General features: G+C 41.3%; 2 protein-coding genes across 2 annotated transcripts; one reads left to right on the top strand and one right to left on the bottom strand.

Moving 5' to 3' along the window:
• Window positions 1-3,982: 3,982 nt before the first annotated feature.
• Window positions 3,983-15,367, top strand: PKNH_0904900 (polyadenylate-binding protein-interacting protein 1, putative; the record flags this gene model as incomplete). Its single annotated transcript, XM_002259038.2, has 1 exon — window positions 3,983-15,367. The coding sequence occupies one exon, from the start codon at window positions 3,983-3,985 to the stop codon at window positions 15,365-15,367; it is 11,385 nt and encodes a 3,794-aa protein (XP_002259074.2).
• Window positions 15,368-16,321: 954 nt separating this feature from the next.
• PKNH_0904800 (conserved protein, unknown function) lies at window positions 16,322-19,595 on the bottom strand (the record flags this gene model as incomplete). The annotated part of the gene is made up of 8 exons (XM_002259037.2): window positions 16,322-17,363; window positions 17,514-17,590; window positions 17,776-17,838; window positions 18,015-18,155; window positions 18,317-18,372; window positions 18,579-18,677; window positions 18,953-19,286; window positions 19,509-19,595. The coding sequence occupies 8 exons, from the start codon at window positions 19,593-19,595 to the stop codon at window positions 16,322-16,324; spliced, it is 1,899 nt and encodes a 632-aa protein (XP_002259073.2).
• Window positions 19,596-20,089: the final 494 nt, after the last annotated feature.

Below are 20,089 nucleotides of genomic sequence, written 5' to 3'. Positions count from 1 at the left end.
AGCCCTACGGTGCGACATGTGTTTGGTTAAATTGCGCACCCTGACTGGGCTGTTGTACGTGCAGATTTTAGCGGTGTATAATGCAGAGTACCTGGCAAATGTGACAACCCTAGCGTTGTTCGCAAACAAACCGTGGGGTCGAAACGACTTACTTTCACTCACCAAATTTTCCCTATGACATATTTTATTTATTCATACGGTTACAGTGCTCTAGAAAATGAGGAAAGGAGACCCGCATGGATGGTATATATTACATGTTCCTTGAACGTATTCATTTACCGGTGGCATAGCAAAGGGGGGGAGGAGGAAATGCGCGCAGAAAACGGGTGCAGAACTGCCACCTTATGTGCGCCAGGAAATGTAACGAAATTGGCTTCCAACTATACCGCTGAATAGTAGAGGCGGGTTCCTTGGCGCATGGAATTAAGCGATAAGGGATATCAGATGAAATACGCGCTTTTTTGTGTAAGGACGAAAGGTGTATGAGTGTAAATATAAAGGCGCATTACTCTTCAAGTGCGTATACGCGCGGTACATTTTGGGGGGGGGAATACATTTTGGCATGCATTTTTGTGGGGCTTTCTGCATGTCGCTGGTTCAGGTCACTAAAAAAAAGGCCTGCGGCGGTAACATAAAGTTAAATGAAAATAAAAGTGCTGTGTTCCTGGTGAATTGGAAGTACGTAAAATACACGTACGCAAAACACGACTGATACAAATTATAATTATGCGTACATTAATCTGTACACAATTTTGTAACTTGCGCGACACCCATAGGGGTTTGCGGAGTTTATGTACATCGACGCAAAAAACCGACGGGGATTATATACCACCAAATTGCAGAAGGGTAAAATGAGAAGCCGATCAAGTGAAAACCCTTTTTTTCCCTTTTTTTTTATTCCCCCAAGGGAGTGTATCATTGATATAATGGAAAAAAAAAAAAAAAAAAAATGCCAAATGTGTCAAAATAAAAAAATGAAGAAAATGGCAAAAATGACAGAATTCCCCAAAAATATAGAGATAGAGAATTTTTAAAGCATATTTAAAAAAAAAAAAAAAAAAAAAAAAAAAGAGCAAAAAAAAAATTTAAGGGAAAAAAATTAAGGGGGAAAAAAAAAAAAAAAAAAAAAAAAAAAAAAAAAAAAGTACATATAAATATAAGCATATAACAGTATGAATAAAAAAAGCAAACTGTTTATGTATATGCATATATACATATGTAAACATGTTTAATTCAAATATATGGATATATAAGTATTTATATATACTTACTTGCTATAAGTACGTAAGGCATATTATGCATGTACTTGTATACTTAAATGTACATATATATTATAGCATGTATGTAAATGTAAAACATACGTACACGTAACATACGTGCCCCCTCTCTTGCGCGACGTACTCCATACTCGTTTTCTTTTTCATGTTCATTTTCTTTTTCATGTTCATTTTCTTTTTCATGTTCGCATCACATATTATATGTTCCTTGTGAAAGCATATTTTTGTTCATGAATGGATAAATGCGCAAAAAATTTTACGCGAGAAAAAAAAAAAAAAAAAAAATGCATGTTAATATTATCGCATTGTAAGCGTATACCGAACACGCGGAAGGGTACAGAAGCGTACAATCTGCGCATACCTATGTACAAGTATATATACATTACACGTTCGAACTGTTATATATAATTACATATAGACTCTTCCAACGCCCAGGAATCGTATTGTACCTGTGGAACAGAGGCCCAAGGTGAAGGAAATCCTTCAGCCATAAAGCCGAGTGTACATGGCACAGGAGGTGCGAGACTGCAGAGCCCAACCGATGGACTGCCGATATATGTGCGCAGCCATTATATATTACTTGTCAGCCCCCTACACCTATATATAAATTCATTTACCAACGGAAGGGGTAACATTTTAACACTTATTTAAACTACACTGAGATAGGTCCTCTTACGGATGATCCTCTTAAAAAGAGATCAGAACAACATCATCTGTGCTTATTCCCACTTTATGCATGCACCCATATACATTTTGTGTATGCTTGTACGTATTTGCATGTAAAGGCGAATGCGGCAAATTTTCACGATATTCCTTCATTCGTGAAGCATTTGGGCGATTCGTCTCGTGCTCCTCTTTATTTAATTCCTTCTCCGGCACACACCCCTTTTTTGTTATCAACATAAGCGCAGTTGTAAGCAACAATTGTAAGAAGTTGTAAGTAACAATTGTAAGCAGTTGTATCAAGCCGTCCCTCATTTTTTTTTTTTTCTTCCCCTTCATATATTTCCATTATGACATTACATTCCACGCGTGAGTGTCACATTCCTACGTAAACGTATTTACAGAGTACCGTAATAAAACACATGCGCATGTGCATATACACACATTTGGAAGTAAAAGCGCAAACACATTTAACAACCCCCTACTTTGCACTTGCCGCGTAACACCCACGTGTTGAAACGTTCGCCATTCGAACACGCGAGTAGTTGACACAATTCTTGTTTAAACGTGTAATAAGAGGAGAGATAGAGAGAGAAAAAAAAAAAAAAATTTCCTATTTATAATGTTATGCTAAGGTACATTTTATCATTTGTGCCCCCCTTTTAATTTGTGTATGAGTTGTGTTTTTACGTGGCGGTTTATCAGACTCAATTCACCGTCTATGCGTGTGTAATAAATATATACACCTACGTACACACACATGTATATGAGCACGCCTGAACGTTCGTGAAAAAACGCGAACCCTGTGGATAATTTATACGGATAGACATTTTAACGCGTAACGACCTATGCCCGCACGGATTGAACAATCGAAGGACTCCTTTCCAGCGCGCTCCCACGCGGACCACACAAAGTTAAGAGGTTAAAAAGGTACAGGAGTATATGTGAAGCCCCAGCGTCAGTAGCTGTATCAGAAGCGCAATCAGCACTAGCAACATTGACGCATCTCTCCACAAGGATCTCTCCGAAGTAGTTCACTCAGGTAAAATTAGTAAAACGAGTTACTCCCTTCCTGTGTGTGCATTATGGGCAATCCATACAAATGTGAATTCGTACAGTGTGTTATATTTTACCTTAACAAATAAGCCGAAAATTGTTGAACCTTGTCTTTACAACGATTGCTTTGCCTCCATGTGGGGGTACCCCCCCGACGGCGCTCTCCACACATTATTTATTCCACGTGTTTGCTACGCGTTCGAGTTACATTTCAAAAAGCAATTAACTTTGTTCTGTGTCCTTTTTGAGAGAATCCCTCCCTGAAATTTTCACCTTTTAATTATTTTCAACATTTTAACGTGATGAGTAAAAGTCGCCTTTGTAATGTTTTTTCCATTTTAGTATACCTGGCTGAGCATTTACCATTTTGTGCATATCCTTTTGAGAGCGCAGAGTACTTACATTATCATTCCTTCGTGTGTCTATTTGTATGCCCAGTAGAAGCATAATCGTATTGTACACTTGTGCAATAACGTAGGAGTATGTGTGTGGCATTACGAGAAAGTATTACAACCAATTATGTATTCACTGTATAGGAGCAGTTGGTTCTCCTCGCTGGCATTCTTTCTTTCTTTTTTTTTTTTTTTTTTTTTTTTTTTTTTTTTTTTTTTTTTTTTTGCACCTCATTAGCATTTTCTCGCATGCCCATATGTGTTGTCCCTTCCTTTGTATTAAATATTTTTCTCCCCCTCATAATAACTATAATTATTTTTTCATTTCAGGAGGACCAGAACGAGTGGACGAATATAGGTGTATATTATATTCCAGGATTGTGGAAGTATTGTTGTTACGTATGTAGATATAGACTTCGCAGAGCAAACATATATTTATGTATAGGGGTGCGCCCTGAACTTCTCCTACCGGCACGGTTGTATATTGTCACGTTTGTGCGTTTGTTCCCTGCACGACCGCACACATATTTCGCACGTTAATTGAAGGAGAGTTTTTTACACCCCCATCTGAATACTCCGAAATTGTAAGCAACCATGCAGAGCGATATAATTGTAAGCACAGATATACCTGAGTATAAGAAAAGTAGGATGAACATGAACGGTTTGGTAGATATAAGTGCCTATAATGGTAGTGGTGGTAATGGCACCCCTGGGTGCAGGGAGGAAACGAATGAAGGAAAAACAAGTGGACTATATGAAAAAGGGAATGTAATTAATTACGACCATAGAAGTAGTACCACTTTTAAAGATGACATGGAAAGTAGCAACCATTGCAATATTTCTCCTGTCGAGATAAAAGTTTCATCGATCCCCTCACCAATTAATGAGCAAAAGGGTATTAGTAACTCTAGCGATACAACACATGTAACATCCATTTCAGTAATGAGTAAAAATTATGAGAACGGTCACAGTAGTAATAAATGCGCAAATGGTAATTATGAAAAGGTTGCAGAAAAGGAGGAGGAGAGGAGGAAGGGCGAAATGTTTATGCGTAATGTTGACGATTTGGGGAACCCCCAAAAAAGCAATAGACATAATAGTATGGAGGATGGTGCGAACAGCGGGATGAAGTCAACTTATGCAGGAGAGATTCGCGCTGATGATAGTGAACGTGGCTCAAATTCTTCTCCGAATGGTGCGGAGGATAGTGGAGTGGCCAAGAAGGAATTCGGGGGTGAGAAGGTGATGGACTCAGGAGCAAAATGCCCCACTGTAAACGCGTCAATTGATGCAACAAGTGACTCCAAGAATAACGATGCGCCAGTGCGTTACAGCCAAAGTAGCGCTGGCGATCAGAATGATTCCAATGCCTTTTATTCGTCTGTACACGTAAGGAGCGTTAACGCCACGAGCGACGTTTGCGCAGATGTGTCAAAGTTGAATTCGATGACAGTAAGTAATGTGAATATGAATAACGATTCTGTTTGTACAAACGTTATAGATGGGGGAGAAGGCACCCCCAAGGATGTTAATCGCAATAATTGCAGAGATAAAGTGGCAAACGTGGAAAGTGTCACGCGGAAGGAAGGCGAGCAGTTCAAAAGTGGGACCGCTGAGGAGAGCACTAACAATCACAGCGACAACGTGCGCAGCGCGAGTACAGGTGCGAGCGGAAATACCACAGGTAGTGGAAGGAACGATAGCAGTAATAGTGGGAAAAACTCCAGCAGTAGCAACAATGGAAGTAACGGAGGTAGCGCTAGTGGAGGAAGTGGTAACGGAGGAAACGGTAACGGAGGAAGTGGTAACGGAAGAAGCGGAAGCGGAGAGGATGGAGAAAATGACGGAGATAAGCACAGGAAGAACAACCAACATGACGCGGGAAGTGGAGAAGGTAGCGGCACCTTGGAAAACCCCAACGAGGGAAAGAACGCGGAAAGCAATGAGAAAAATGGAAACAGTGATGATCATAACAACGGTCAAAAAAAGGACGAACATAGTAGTAGCAAAAATGGAGATGGTGGTAACCGAAGTAATAACAATGATAATGGGAAGAAGAAAAAAAATAGTAATAACGTTGAAGGAAAAAATGGCAACGGCAAAGGGCATTCAGGGTCGTCGTCCCAATCGAACAGTAATGATATCTCTGCGCCAGTTAGTTCGCTAAACGCAGATGCACCTGAGTTTGTTCCATCGACGAAAGGAATGCAAGGAAACCTATCCTTCAACAATTTAATGTGGAACCATTATTATCAAGATATGTCTAATGGAGCCTTTGGAGGAGTGACAAGCAATGGACTGATTAATAACATGGTTCCACAGGGTAGCAATAGTATGATGAATCCTAACCCATTATTAAATCCTCTTGGTGGAATGGGTCATGGTCCAGGTGATCTGATGAATCTTTCGAATTCAACTCATATGTCAGCATCAACTGGTGGTATAGGCTTAAACATGCCGAATAATGCAGGTGTAATGTTATCCCAGGTGAATAATATGTGTAATATGGATGCCCGAAATGACAAGGCAAATCATACCATTAGTGGTGTGTCTACCACACCTGGTGGGAATATGAATAATAACGGGGGTAATAAATCTGTGAGTAGTACCAAGATGGGAAACAACAATAATAATGTGAACGCAAGTGGTCATGAAAATAGCGTGACGGCAACTTCGTCAAACATTATGCATGGTGCGGGAGGGACAGGTGTAATAGGGAAAGCAAGTGGAAATAACAGTAGCACAGATTCTAACTTTTTAAATCAAAGTGGGATGCTATCAGGAATGAAAAACATGAGAGGGAATAATTTTATGAACGGTTCTGAGAATTCTGGTCCTTCGCCATTTCACACGATAGATTCACATAATGCAGGACATCATCAAGCTTTTCAGCCAAATGGATCCATGATGCATCCACCTAATTTTTACGTTAACAACCCGTATTTAATGAATAACCGTCCACATGTACACCCCCCACACCATCCTCATCACCCTCACCCGAATGCTTTACCTGGACCCCCTCAGTCATTATTTACTCCAATGTCATATGGAAATTCATTAGGATCAGGTAATGTACCTCATGATTTTCCCTTCCCACAACCTCCCCCTTCTGTTTATGGTTCCTTTGGAAACAATACAAACTTGATTGGAAGCAACACGACTGCTTTATCATCCTCGAAGAACGGAACAATGAATATCAATCCCTATTCTTTCATGCCATGTGGATTACCTACACATCCTGCCCCTCCTCAGTTACAGCATAATGCCCCCTTAAATTTGACACCCCCTCTGGAAACGCACTTCATTTCAGGAAATTCTGCCAACGCAGCTCCGCCTTTAAAAATGTCTTATAATCATATACCCCAGGCGAACAGGCGAAATATGTTTAATCATTTTAACATGGGTAACGTGCATGGCGGGGGGGGTAACCTGACGGATAGCAACTTCGATCCTAGCGTTAGTAATAATAATAGTAACATGGGTAATGTCATTGGAGGTGGAGGCACAGCGCCGGGCATGACGTACGGCTATGGAAATTTCAGTGCAACGCATAATGTGAATGGTAACAACAGTGGTACTCTCCTCCCGACGAGCGAAAATGTTGGATGCAACAACAACAACAGTGGCGGTTCTGGCGCTGCAAACGGGGGTGCAAATAGTAACGCCAATAACGGTGCTAATAACGGTGCTAATAATGGTGCTAATAACGGTACTAATAATGGTGTTAATAATGGTGCTAATAATGGTGCTAATAATGGTGCTAATAACGGTGCCAATAACAGTGGAAACAACAGCACGAGTGGAATGCACGTAACCACAGGATTAGGAAATAGCATGGGGATGAGCAACACAAGTGGGAATGTAATGTCTATGAATGGACCGTTGAATATGGCGAATGTGAATGGTACTAATGTAACGCCCATGTCACATCATGTTAACCAAATGAACAACGTTATTGGGGGTGCCGGTGGAGGAACTCCCATGGGATCAATGACTACAGGAGGAATGCACGTAGGGAATATCCAAATGAATCACAACATGATGGTGAATAACATGGAGGGAATGGGGGGGCAGATTGGAGGAGCAGTAGTTACGAAGCAACAGAAGAGAAATAGTACATACAGCGAAAGGAACATGAACAATGGAGGTGGAAATAATAATAATAACAACAACGGTGGTAAAACAGGTGCTCACCGGGATAGCAAAGGAGGAGGAGTATCATCCGGTTTGACTTCATACGGAAAACAAGACAATAAGAAAGGCAATAAATACAGTGGAAATGGAACAGGAGGAAATAACATGAATGTAAATTATAATGCCCATTCAGGTAGCACCGTGACTCATGCCATGGGCAGTGGATCGAAAAATATATACGTGAGTGCAAAGGGGGCTAAACAGGAAGGGCTCTACGGAAGGGATGAAAATGGAAACACGAGTACCACACCCCCAGGTGTGTCTTTATCTCAAGGGAATAACTATTTTGGTAAAGGATCCACAGGGAATAATAATAACAACACGATTTTGTCAACAGGTTCAGGTAGCCATATTCCGAATAGCAACAACAATATGAATAGTGGTGGTTTACACCAGAAGGAGTCGGATTTAGGTGTCTGCGTGAATGAGAATTTAGACGACACGAATGGAAGTAAACTTGTGCAGTACGATGGTAACACGAACGAAGGGGGAAAAGGCCCCTTGAAGGGAAAAGCGGGAGCATTAGGTAACGTTAATAATATCAATAATGTTAGGAACAAAGGCAGGAACAACAGTAGCAATTCGAACAATTTGGGCTCCACCCATGTTGCTGTTCCTAACAGCAACAATGAAACTACAATATCTGGGGATAAGAGATTCTTTAACAAGCATGAAAAAAATAAGGAGGATTACAAAGGGGTTAAAAATTACGGTACTAACAAAGTGAGTGAAGAGAAAGGCATCTACAATCACATCGGAGGAGGAGCAACAACAGCAGGACCAGTAGCATCTAAGAAGGATGCCCCTAAGGATAACAATAAGGCGGGCACAAAAAATGTTGATGTGCATGTGAAGAAGCCATATAGCGATATGCTTGCACATTCAAATAGCGGTAATATGGTTAACCAACAACAACCTCATGGCAACAACAGCAAGCAACAGGGAGTTTACAACAGTAGTGGAAAATATCAGGGTACTGTCGACAAGCGAGTGGGACACATAAGGAATGTTGAAGGGGGCAAGGGTGCAAATGAGAAGAAGTTGAAAAATGAGGATGAAAGGAAGTTCAAGGAGAAGGATAACAACAACATGGTAGCAGGATCTGGTGGAGCGGCAAAGAGTGTAGCAGGGAAAGTGGGATCTACAGCGACGGGAGGAAGAGACGGAAGTAATTTTACCGGTCCAAATATGAATGAGGAGGGGATGCCTACAAATAACGATACCGTGAATGGTAAGAAATTGCCAACTGTTGAAGGATCTGAACAGGCGAATGGCCCCTACCCAAATGGCAACTACAACGGAAGTGGTATAAACAACAAACAGAACGCAAGTTATGCGAATGCGAAGAATGCAAAAAATTATGAAAAGAAAAGTACGGAATTTTCTTCGTGGGTAAAAATTGCGAAAATGAACCCTAATAAAAAGAAAGGATATAAGAACAGCCCAAATGAACAAGAGGAAAGTGAAAGTAATTATGGTACCCCAGCGGGAGGTGTTGCTGAAGGAAGTTCCGTTGCGAATGCTAATTTGAAATACCATGATGGTGGTAACACAGAGAAGGGAATCAGTGGCCACCCTCATGGTATGGGAGGCGTAAGTACTGTGGAAGATCCAAGCAACAACGCATCTTCTAACAATGCGAAAGGTAAAGGATTAAATAATGAAAGTGCAAGAGGAGGATACTCCAAAGGAGAGAATTCCACCATCAATGGAGCGGTGCATATGGGACACGAAAATGGACCCCAGACTAATAGTCAAAATAGCAGAGATGGAAAGAAGAGAAAAGATGAAGAAGAACAAAGAGCAGAGAGACACAAAGGAATGACGAATAAAGTTATGAATGGAATGAGCAACAATAATAATCTGCTCCATTACAGCAAATCCAGTAGAAGGGGGAGTGAAGACAAAAGCGATATCATGATGAATAATAATGCGAAGAATAAAAAATTAGCCACCTATGTAAGCGGAAAAAATAGTAGTTACCATGATAAGGAGAGTATTAAAGAAAGGGGAGGGAAAATGAAGTACGACAATAGCAGTAGCGGAGTCGTGAAGAGGATGGATATGGTGAGTGAGCGAAGGGTAGGAGGAAGTGGTGGTGGAAATGTTACGAACACATCTGGAAATATTTATTCCTCCCACCGACAGAGAGAAAAAATGAAAATTCAAAACGTCGAAATTAAGCAGATTAATGAAAAGGTTATGAAGCGAAGGAGTGAGGATCGTAAAGATGTCACAGAGAAAAAAGGAGAACTTCAGGAACATGGAAAAAAGACCAATCACACAGGTAGCAATAACAAACATGGAGAGAGGGAGGAACAATCAGATGTAGTGAAGAAACAAGGAAGGGACCATGCGTATGAGGAGAAAACCAAGGCCCATTGTAACGGGGAATTAAAAAATGCCGACTATGAGAAAGAGGTGAATGATCAAGAATCTGCAATATCAGCAGGAACTGGGAGGGATGATGGCGTTAAGAAGACCCACACAACGAACGCATGGGCAACTGAGTTAAGAGGCGAATCGAGCAAGAATAAAGACGAAGCCTATCAGAATGACAGCGTGAACGAGAATAACGCACATGTTGGCGGAAGTAGCAATGCCCGTGATAATAACACGCAAATGAAAAAGGGTGAAAATGGTCATGTGGGTAAGGAGGACAGCTCTAAGCATGAAGGAGGGTCAAACGAATATCACAGCCAAGGGTCGAATCAGAATGCCAATCTTAATGCCAATGTGAGTGCAAATATCAGTGGCAGTGCTCAGGACAATGTCTCCGTGTCGACCTATTCCAATTCGAAGAACTCCGTATGGGATGGAAAGATCTCCTTTGCCGAAATGGCCAAGAGGAAGCCAAAGAAAGAAACGAAAGAGCCAAGAGAAGGAGATTCCAAAAATTCCAAGGCAGAATTGTCGCAGAACGATAGGAAGAATATGCAACATGGATCTAACCAGAAGGGAGATAAATCGTCCAAGAGGAGAGACCAACGTGGAAAGAGATATGGCTCAAACAGCACTATTCGCGAGAAGCCATCAGGAGGAGGAACGACACTTCACCCAAGAGGAGGAGAAAATAACGACAAGAAAAATTACAACAGTGGTAACATCAATGATGGTAGCAACAGCACCATCAGGGACAGTGGCCGGGGAGGTGCAAGTGAAGTTAGGAAGAGAAACGACTTGAAGGAACACATGAAGAAAGGGTATGATGGTGGAAGCGTGGAATCCAACATGAGGGATTCCAGGAAACGCGGAGTAGCCACATCAGGAGCAGTAGCAGATGCGTCGATAAAGGGACCTAATAATAAGAAAGAGGAGAAAGATATGGTGGAGCATGTAATAGCTGATCAGAATGGAACTCTTTCCGAGGATGAGGGATCGAATGACCCCCATCAGAAAGGCAAAGTCGAGAAAACCAAGGACGGATTGCGGGATGACACTATAGAGGAAGGAAAGGAGGAGGAAGAAGAAATGAGCAAGGATAAAGCAACTGTGGAGGTGGTTGATACGGTTGACGCGGTTGATGCGGTTGATGCGGTTGACGCGGTTGACGCGGTTGACGCGATTGATGAGGTTTGTCCCGATGTCGCTTCCCAATCGGGTGATCTCCAACAAGAAAAGGAAAACCCCAAAGAAATGTTTCACGAGGGTGAAGAAAGGATGCTTAATCCCGTCGCCCACCATGATACGGAAGATGCCCCAATCGGGGAGGGAAATAATAATAAAATAACGGATCATAGTGGAAGTAGCGGCGTTGCCAAATCTTCTCCTCCGACAGATGCAGATGCTGCTATGAAACGAACAGATGAATTTATCGAGAAGGATGGAAAGAGAGACGAAATGAAAGAAGGTGCAGAAAAGCTATTCTCAGATGGATTGTCAAAGAGTGAGAAAATGAAAGTGGAAGATGCAAAGAACGCTTTGGAGGTAGTGACCTGTGAAGCAGAGGATCATGGTATTCAGGTGGAAGTGGCAAAGAAGGACCATGTAATAAGTAACTCTAATAAGCACTTGTCTGAGAAGGAGATGAAAGCACAAGTTGTAGAGAATGATAGATTTAGTGTCCTCATAAATAGTAAAATTTCGGAGCCAAGTGGAGACACGAAATATGTGGGTGAAGGTAAGAGTAGCCTTGGGGAGAAGAGTAAAGGAGCATTGGAGAGTGTAAGTAATGAAAAGGGAATAGAAGGCACGACAGAAAATGAAGGAACGGGAAAATGCTTGCTGGAGGAAGAAATCAAGTCGGCCATTACCATCGACGCTGAAGAGTCGGTCAAGGCAACCAAGTCCTCGAACGAAGATTTGATGGCAGGAAAAAATGAAAAGAACAAAACGGGAAAGAAAAAGTATGGCCTCTTTAGCGATATTAAGAAGTGGGCCAAGGGGAAATTGACCGATGGAGGAAACTCGACAAATGCCACCCTGCAGGAGGAGGAGAAGAAGAGCAAGGGGGATGGAAGTAAGGATGATGTAACGAGCAAAGTTGACGCCGAGGGTAAGGAAAACCCAAGTGACCTCAGCGTGGGTAGTGCAGGCGATAAGGGCGATGTGGTGAAGAAGGCAGACGATATGGTGAAAAAGGTAGACGATGTGATGGCAAATGTCGACGTAAAGGTGAACGAAGTGAGCGGAACGAGTGACATGATTTCCAGCGAGGATGTCGTACAAACCATTTTGAATAACGAAAAGAAGGAGGCCCCACCCAGTGGGAAGAATGAGGAAATGAGTGGAAGCGATGTGATATCATCAGGGGAAGTGGAGCCAAAGAGCAAAGCTGATGGGTTGTTAGAGTCGCTAGAAAAAAAAGCAGACGAAATTGAAGTCGAAAAGGAAGGTGAAAATGTCGCAGCGAAGAATGGGAAAGATCAGGAAGAGGCAGAGAAGGAAAAGGAGAAACAACGAATGAAACAGATGAAGTTAGAAAAAATGGCCAAGAGTAAAATATACTCGAAAATTGATTTGCTGGAAATATTTATTGGAAATAAATGGAACAGTGGAGAGGAGAGGTTCAATTTTATGTTGTCGTATAATCCAGATGTGGATAGCCAAAAAGTTGAAAACACCATGATGGGTTCTTGTAACGTAAATCATCATATGGATACGAATGGAATTCAAATGCACTCGAATAATCATATGGGTCCTGGAGCCCTTGCACACGAGGGCAAGAGTGTAATATACAGTAAAAGGTATATGAATATGCTTGCTGCGAGTGGTGGGCATGGAAGTGGTGGAAGCGGAGGTATGCTTAATAACTACCTAGGTATAAATAATAATCATGGCATTTTAGGTGGAAAACAGTTTGGAATGAACTCTGTTGGTGGAGGCAAAAACAACGATGATGTGTGGAGATATTCGCAAAGTGGTAAGAGCGGAATGAATAATACTGGACACTTTGGAAGCGGTGGAATAAATATGAACATGAATTTTGGTGATATGAATAATAGCGGAGGAAACAGCCTGTTAGGTTCAGGAGGTAAGGGTTTGATGGGATCTGGAATTGGCTCCCTGGATGCGCACGGCGGTATGGGTTTGTTAGGAAAGATGGGCCAGGGAAATTTAGAATGGAGAAAAAATGACGGAGATAAATTGAAGGGATTCTTTGATTCTACACGCGCTGTTGAATCTCCAGATGCATGGAGAAATAGTAACCAAAGCGGAGGAGGAGGTAAAAACATAGCAGAAAATAGTTGGCTACAGAAGCAAAGTCAATTAAAAGCAGATAAGTATACATGTATGATGAGGAAGTTGAGAGGTATCCTTAACAAACTCACTTTCGAAAAATTTGACCTACTGTATGAACAAATAATACTTGTAGGAATAACAAAGTTAGAAGAAATAATAGGTTTGATGAAATTGGTTTTCGAAAAAGCAGTAACGCAACATCACTTCGTACAGATGTATGTGCAGCTGTGTAAAAAATTGAATGTCCACTTCCACAACATGAAGTTGGAAGACGAGAGTATTGTTCAGTTTAAGAAAATCTTAATTAACCAATGCCAAGATTCCTTTGAGAATAACTTAAAGCCAATTGAATACCCAAGCCATTTAACGAATGAAGAGGAAAGGTTTGAATTTGAGCAGATGCATAAGAATAAGGTTAGAGGAAATATGTTGTTCGTTGGAGAGCTAGTGAAGTCGGGTATTATCTCCATACCTATCGTTTTTGTTTGTATTAAACAGTTGTTGGAGAAGAGAGAAAGCTACATCTCCGCTAAGAATGACACCAATGAAGGGAATTTACACTTGGAAGCCTTATGTATGTTTCTGAACACCGTTGGTGAAATACTTGATACACATGAAAAGGCTAATCAGGAAAAAGTGAAGGAGCTGTACAATACTCTTCACGCCTTGATAAATGATGAGAGCATTACTTTCCGTGTTAGATGCCTTATCAAGGATGTTATTGACAACAGAAATGAAAAATGGAACAAGAAATTTGCCCACAAGTTAGAGGGACCCACCACTCTCAGTGTGTTGCACGATAAAATATTAAAAGAATCCATCGACCAAAATAGTAGAAGCTTCAATAGCAGCAGTAACATGAGTAGCTACCATGACAGTAAGATGAACAGTAGCCTTAGCAGCATGAGGAACAATCTCCTACGTAACGTCAATTTTAATATGGGTAGTAGTAACACTGGCGGGGGTTCGAACATTGGGGGTAGTAGTGGCCTTGGTGGCAACAGTAGCTCCAGTACAGCGTTTAGCATGATGAGCATGAGGAATCTTGGTGGAGGAATGAAAAATGTGGATGCTAATAAAAATATGAAGAAACTCTCCCTAAATTTGATGAAGGCCAAAACTGCGAGTGCTTCAAAAACGATGGGCGATGATATGATGAAAGGTGGAGCACTTGGAGGTGTAGGTACGTCAAACCAAGACGGAGCATCCAATACCTCTGGTGGCAGTTTCTTCGACATGATGTCAAAGAATCATTTCGCCTTCAAGAATAACCAACAAACCTTTATGAATAATGAAAGTGGTAATACGGCCAGTGGCACGACCAACAGTGGTACCAACAGTGGCACTAGCAGTGGCAACAGCGGAGGAGGCGGGCTATTTAGCAGCATGAATTCTAGGTTCTCGGAGAAGGAAAAGAGCGGAAACAGTGGAAGCGCCAATGAAGGAAATTTCTTCATGCGAAACTTGAACTTGAAGAAGAGCGGCGAGGGAAGCAGTGCAAATGACGGGATAGGTAAAACGGAAGAGCAGTCCAATGAAGGCGCAACCGGCGTAGAAACCATATTGGCGAGGGAAAAGGGATCCCCAAATGACGAAGCGGGAAATAGCGCCCAAACGACGGGAACAGCTAACGCAGGGTCAAATGGCGCAAATGACGAAAGCGCCTTCATCGAAGTGTACCTCCCCAAGCTGAACGAAATTCTAGAGATGTCCACCATCACTGGTTCAGATGAATGGGAAACGCTGACGAGGAAAATCGAGAATTTGAATATCCCCCCGAAATTTAATGAAAAATTACAAGCCAACATTTTAAAGCTTACCCTTAAGAAATATGCCTGTAACAAAAACGTGGAGAAAAGTGAAGAGTATTTTAACTGGCTAATTTCCATTGTCCTGTTGAATAAAATAGACTTAGAATCTTTTAAGCCATGTTGGAAAACCTTCATGTTGGAGAATGATGAAAACAGTTATGAGTGCACAAAGGAGGACTACCCTCTTCTGCCATTCCTCGCGAAGAATTTCATCAAAGCAATTGAAATGCATGACAAGAACCACCTACTTTACGATGCGGCCACCATTGATCAAATGAAGAACATCATTTGATGGCAGGTACACACAAAATAAAAAAGGAGAAAAAAAATGTGGACCACAAAACTAAGGGAAAATGTAGCTGACTTCGTGGACATTTTTTTTTTTTTTTTTTTTTTTTTTTTTTTTCCAACCCAAATTGTCACAAGCGCAATGTAGCACTTGTCCTTATGGATAATCATTTGTGAATACTGCATATTTATGAGTACGCCTTTTCCCACGTATGACTCATGGAGATGATTTTTTACTTCACCCCTCTTCCCCCCCCCCCCCCCTGTTGAAATTCCGCGCCATTTTTTCCCATTAAAAAAAAGCACTATAGGTCTATTTTGACAAGTAGTAGTGTCCCAGGGGGGTGGGTGTATTATCCCATGTTGCATTCTTCTTTAAATATCCAATTTAGAACTTTTTATAAATTACCTCCAAATGAAAAAACTGTACTTGTAATTTTAATCAAATGGCAATTGGTTCAGATATCTTCCTTCCGTCGGCTAGAGGTTTAAATTTTTATTGTGCCCCTTTTTTTTTTTTTTGGTTGGGTAAAAAATTCCCCCAAAGGGGGATTGTGTTTGTGTTTGGGCATCGAAAAAGTCTATCGATTTAAGAAAAAATGGAAACGAACTGAAGGGAAGTTGAAGTTGCCAAGTGTGAACAGTTCGACGGGTTGGAGCAGGAGGTTGAGAAACTCCCCTTGTTTGGAAGCTCGTCTTTTGTATGCAAAAAAGGCACATACAAAGGAGCACAACAAAAAAAAAAATAAAATAAAATAAAAATTATATCATAACCAATTTTTTGTCCATGCAGATGACTACGCTGCTCTTTTCATCATGTAAGGGAAGGCAGTTTCTCTCCTAAACAGGTGCGAAGTGTGTGTCCATGACAAAAATGCATTGTACCCCAGTGAGAAACCCCCCTAAGAAGTGAGAATAGTCAAAAAAGGGAATAAAACAACGTGGTCATGCACATGTGCTAAATGTATATGTTTGTAAAATTGTGGTCCATTATGTGACGGACACCGTGCTGCGCTTTAGAGAGGGAAATCTTCGAGTCATCGGAGAAAATAAAAAGTTCCCTTTGAAGGGTCTTCTTGGCAAATATCCAGGGCCCATTTGCCTCTTTGTAAAATATTTTTTCAATTTTTACATCGTCACCAGTATCTTCAAAGAGCTTTCTCTTTAACTCCTCATTATAAACTAATTTCAATTTTTTTTTTTTCTCCCCTAGAGAATTACCACCGGCTTCGTTGTGCGTTTTTTCTGTTTCGCTTGTGGTGAGTTGGCATTTCCTTAAGCTATGATTCTCTACAGGGGGATCCTTCATTTCGTCTTTTCTCTCACTTGTTAGGTGGGCACTATTAAGGGCATGAGTGTCGCTTAGGTGGTTTTCCTCCATGAGGGATTCTGTTACCTGCTGATTATCTACGTTATTCGTGTTGCCTTCTTTACCATCCTGTGCATGATGCTCACAATGTGAAGTGGAACTTTCCGTTTGATTTTCCCCACCTGGAGATTGACTATTTTTCGAGGCGTCTCCACAAATGCAGTGATTTTTAAAATTGAAAAGTTCCTTTGACAAATGTGATTTTTCCTTTTCCATGGAAGAGGCTCTTTTGTTCCACTTTATTTTGTTTTGCTTAAATTCTGAATCGAGGAGTAGGAAGTGGAAATCAGCAACCAGGAAGAGCTCCTCATTATTTATTTTTTTGTTGTTAATGGAATATTTGATAGAATTGCTAGAATGGTTGTAATATAGGTACTTGACTGGGTCATCCTGATTTAGATACTTTTTAAACTGTACGGAGAGAACCTCGTTTAGTTTGGACAAGCTGTGTATGCTAGTGGAGTTTTCATTTGTGCATTTGTTCTGTACATCGATGAGGATGTCAAAGTCTTCATCCTTGATGGTGCTCCCCTTGATGAGCAAGACGAGCAAGATACCCTTATAAACGAATGCCACGAGTTTGTACTTTTTCTCGTTACTGAGGCTCACCACTGGCATGAAGATGGACGACCTGCGGTGTTCATAACGACGTTGGTGTGCACATGAGCGGTCGTCCTGTAAACAGAGAACATTCGCACATTCATACTGAGGAGAACGAACCCCACACTTCTTTGCAGGGGGATGGGGATAAGATATTCTTCCCTTAACGGATGGGCCTTACTTCTTGATCCCCAGGAGAAAGGCGTTTTTCTCGTCAAGAGTGTTGCACCGGGCGAAGCTGGACAAACCTCCATTTGGCTGCGAGCCAGATAAAGGGAAGGGGAAAAAAAAAAAAAAAAGAGGTATAATTTGAGGAACCTGGAGGTAACGGGCCAGAGAGGGTTGGCACGACTGATCCGATTAGCCTTCGTACAGAAGCTTCATGCACTGAAGGAGCTCCCCCAGAGAAGAGCGGATTGAACCACATGCACATTTGCACTTACGTTGATGGCGGCAGAGGATGCAATTTTCCTAAACGGGTGTTGATTTAACTTTAAGTTGTTTACCTAAGGTGTTAGGGGAGAAAAATGAAAAAAAAAAAAAAAAAAAAAAAAAAAAAAAAAAAAAGTGTACCCATTTTCATGATATTTACATGTGTGTTCTTATGTTCGACGAGGGAATGGGCTAAATGTACACCCTTTCCTGTACGTTTTTTTTTTTTTTTTTTTTTTCGCACTCTTACCGTTCCGCCGTAGGACACCAAATAATTGTATATCATCTTTGTGTCGCTCATTTCGAGACTTGAGTAAATCAAGTGCCCTTCGTACAGTAGACATCCATGCTTTATCTGCTTCTGCCCTAGTATAAGAGACGAAATGAGGTTCTGCAAGGAAATGAAAAAAAAAAAAAAAAGAGGTGAATAGGTGGTGAGGAACGGTTGTGGAACAGATAGAGGACAGGTGAGGGAAATCTCGCAAGGCTTACAACACATTTTGATGAAATAGTAATGGGATGACGAGCTCAAAGTGGGCAACCCATTTTTACCTGTACAGTAACGTAGGTATGTTTTTCAACTGGGAAGAAATGAAAACTTTGTAGGCCTGCAAGGAGGGTCAATTTACGCACACCGTGTGGTGGCAGTCATAGTGAGGGACACGAAACCATTTCAACGGGAGGAATGAGGTGAAGGAGGGGGGGGAGGTTTTCACCGAGAATGTGTATGTCAGTCGTGCATATAACATGGACAAGCACTTGGTGGATAATCGGTCCGTGAGGATACGTCGTAGCGGTGATAAAGCCTTCTTACCGTTGTGAATGTTCACACACTCATTGTTAATTGTGTTTATGTAGGTAAAGACATAATCATCCAAGAGTGTCTGGAGATTCGTTTTTCTGTTCATATTTCCTGCATACGTTTTGTAGAACGGGACGGGTTAAGATGGATAAATTATGTAATACCCCTAGACTGTACATATAGTGAGTCGATTAAATAGTTACATGGTCAATCCGAGGGAGGAAGAGAAGATGTGTGTAACTCCTCCCCTGCTCGGTGGTATAGAAAAGGGGGAGTGACTGCCCACAAATTGCGCAAAGTTAAATCCATTTTAAATTCATTTTAAATTCATTTTAAATTCATTTTAAATTCATTTTGTCTGCTTCCTTCCCTCCAGGTTGTCTCACCTGTTGTTTTGTTCTTCTTATACTTCAAGAAGGTCCGGATGTGCCCGTGCAGTAGGGTGAAGGTCGAGATGAAGTTGTCCATAACTTTGTGCAGTAACTTACACATGAGGAGTTCCGTTTTCTCATTTTTGTAAATATTTTTCACGACGACCGTTACGAATATATGCTTGTACCATTTGTGGATGACAATTAAATTATCTTTTGTTATTATATGCTCCATGTGTGATTTGCTAAACTGGGAGAGAAAAGCAGAAACACCTTCCATGGCGCTCGTGTGCATAACCTTCACTTGTTCGTCCGTTTCGTTTGGGTAGTAGTAGATGACCTTCTCTGCCTTTGGGAAGGGGAGGATTGCCATACCGTGAAATATAAACGATTCATCGGTCCATCAATTTCCGTGTCTTCCCAATTATCCAGCGATGACCACGTGAATTTTGCCCCTCCAGCCCCTTCTCACTTGCACACTGTTCCAGTGACTTATGAGCAAATGAACAGAGGTGGCATGGTTACCTGAGGAGCTTTCTCAAACGAATGAACCATAATATTGTGCACTTACCTGTAGCTCTTCATCTGTTACGGACTTCTCGGCCTTTTTCACATCTTCATCGTAGATGAAGAGGGCCTCTATTTTTGTTTTCTCCATTTTATCTTGCAGTTTGTATATGGGGAGAAGGAGATTCCTTTTCCCCCTTGGGCAGAACGGGCAACCTGGTTACGCGTTCACGTTTTCCGCTATACAGCGGAGGATTGTTTTTACTCTCCCTGTTTGGCTGTTGTAACAATTTGGCGTTCTTTTGCGCGATGAGATTTTGCAACGCAAAGGGGGGGGGGAGGGGTTAGGTCGCTAATCTGATTGGAGGTTAACCTAAGTTACCCGCTCTGCCGTTGTGGCTTGGGCCAGATCCTGCCTACACATCCTTTAAACAACCCTGTAGGGGTCCCTAACTTATTCCTTCTCCAAGCCGAGCATGAAGAGCAGTCATTATGAACATGAGAAAAGAAAAAAATTGTAGCTGTTCAGACTGATTCATCAAATGAGCTTAACATAAAAAATTTTAAAAAAAGAAAAAGGAAATAGAATATTTTTTTTTTTTTTTTGCAAATTGTTAATGAACATTCTAATAATGTACATCGAAA

Source organism: Plasmodium knowlesi (genome assembly GCF_000006355.2).
Source record: "Plasmodium knowlesi strain H genome assembly, chromosome: 9".
NCBI classification, from domain to species: Eukaryota; Apicomplexa; class Aconoidasida; order Haemosporida; family Plasmodiidae; genus Plasmodium; species Plasmodium knowlesi.
The sequence above is the reverse complement of the archived record's forward strand: the minus strand, read 5'-3'. Positions and strand labels throughout refer to the sequence as shown.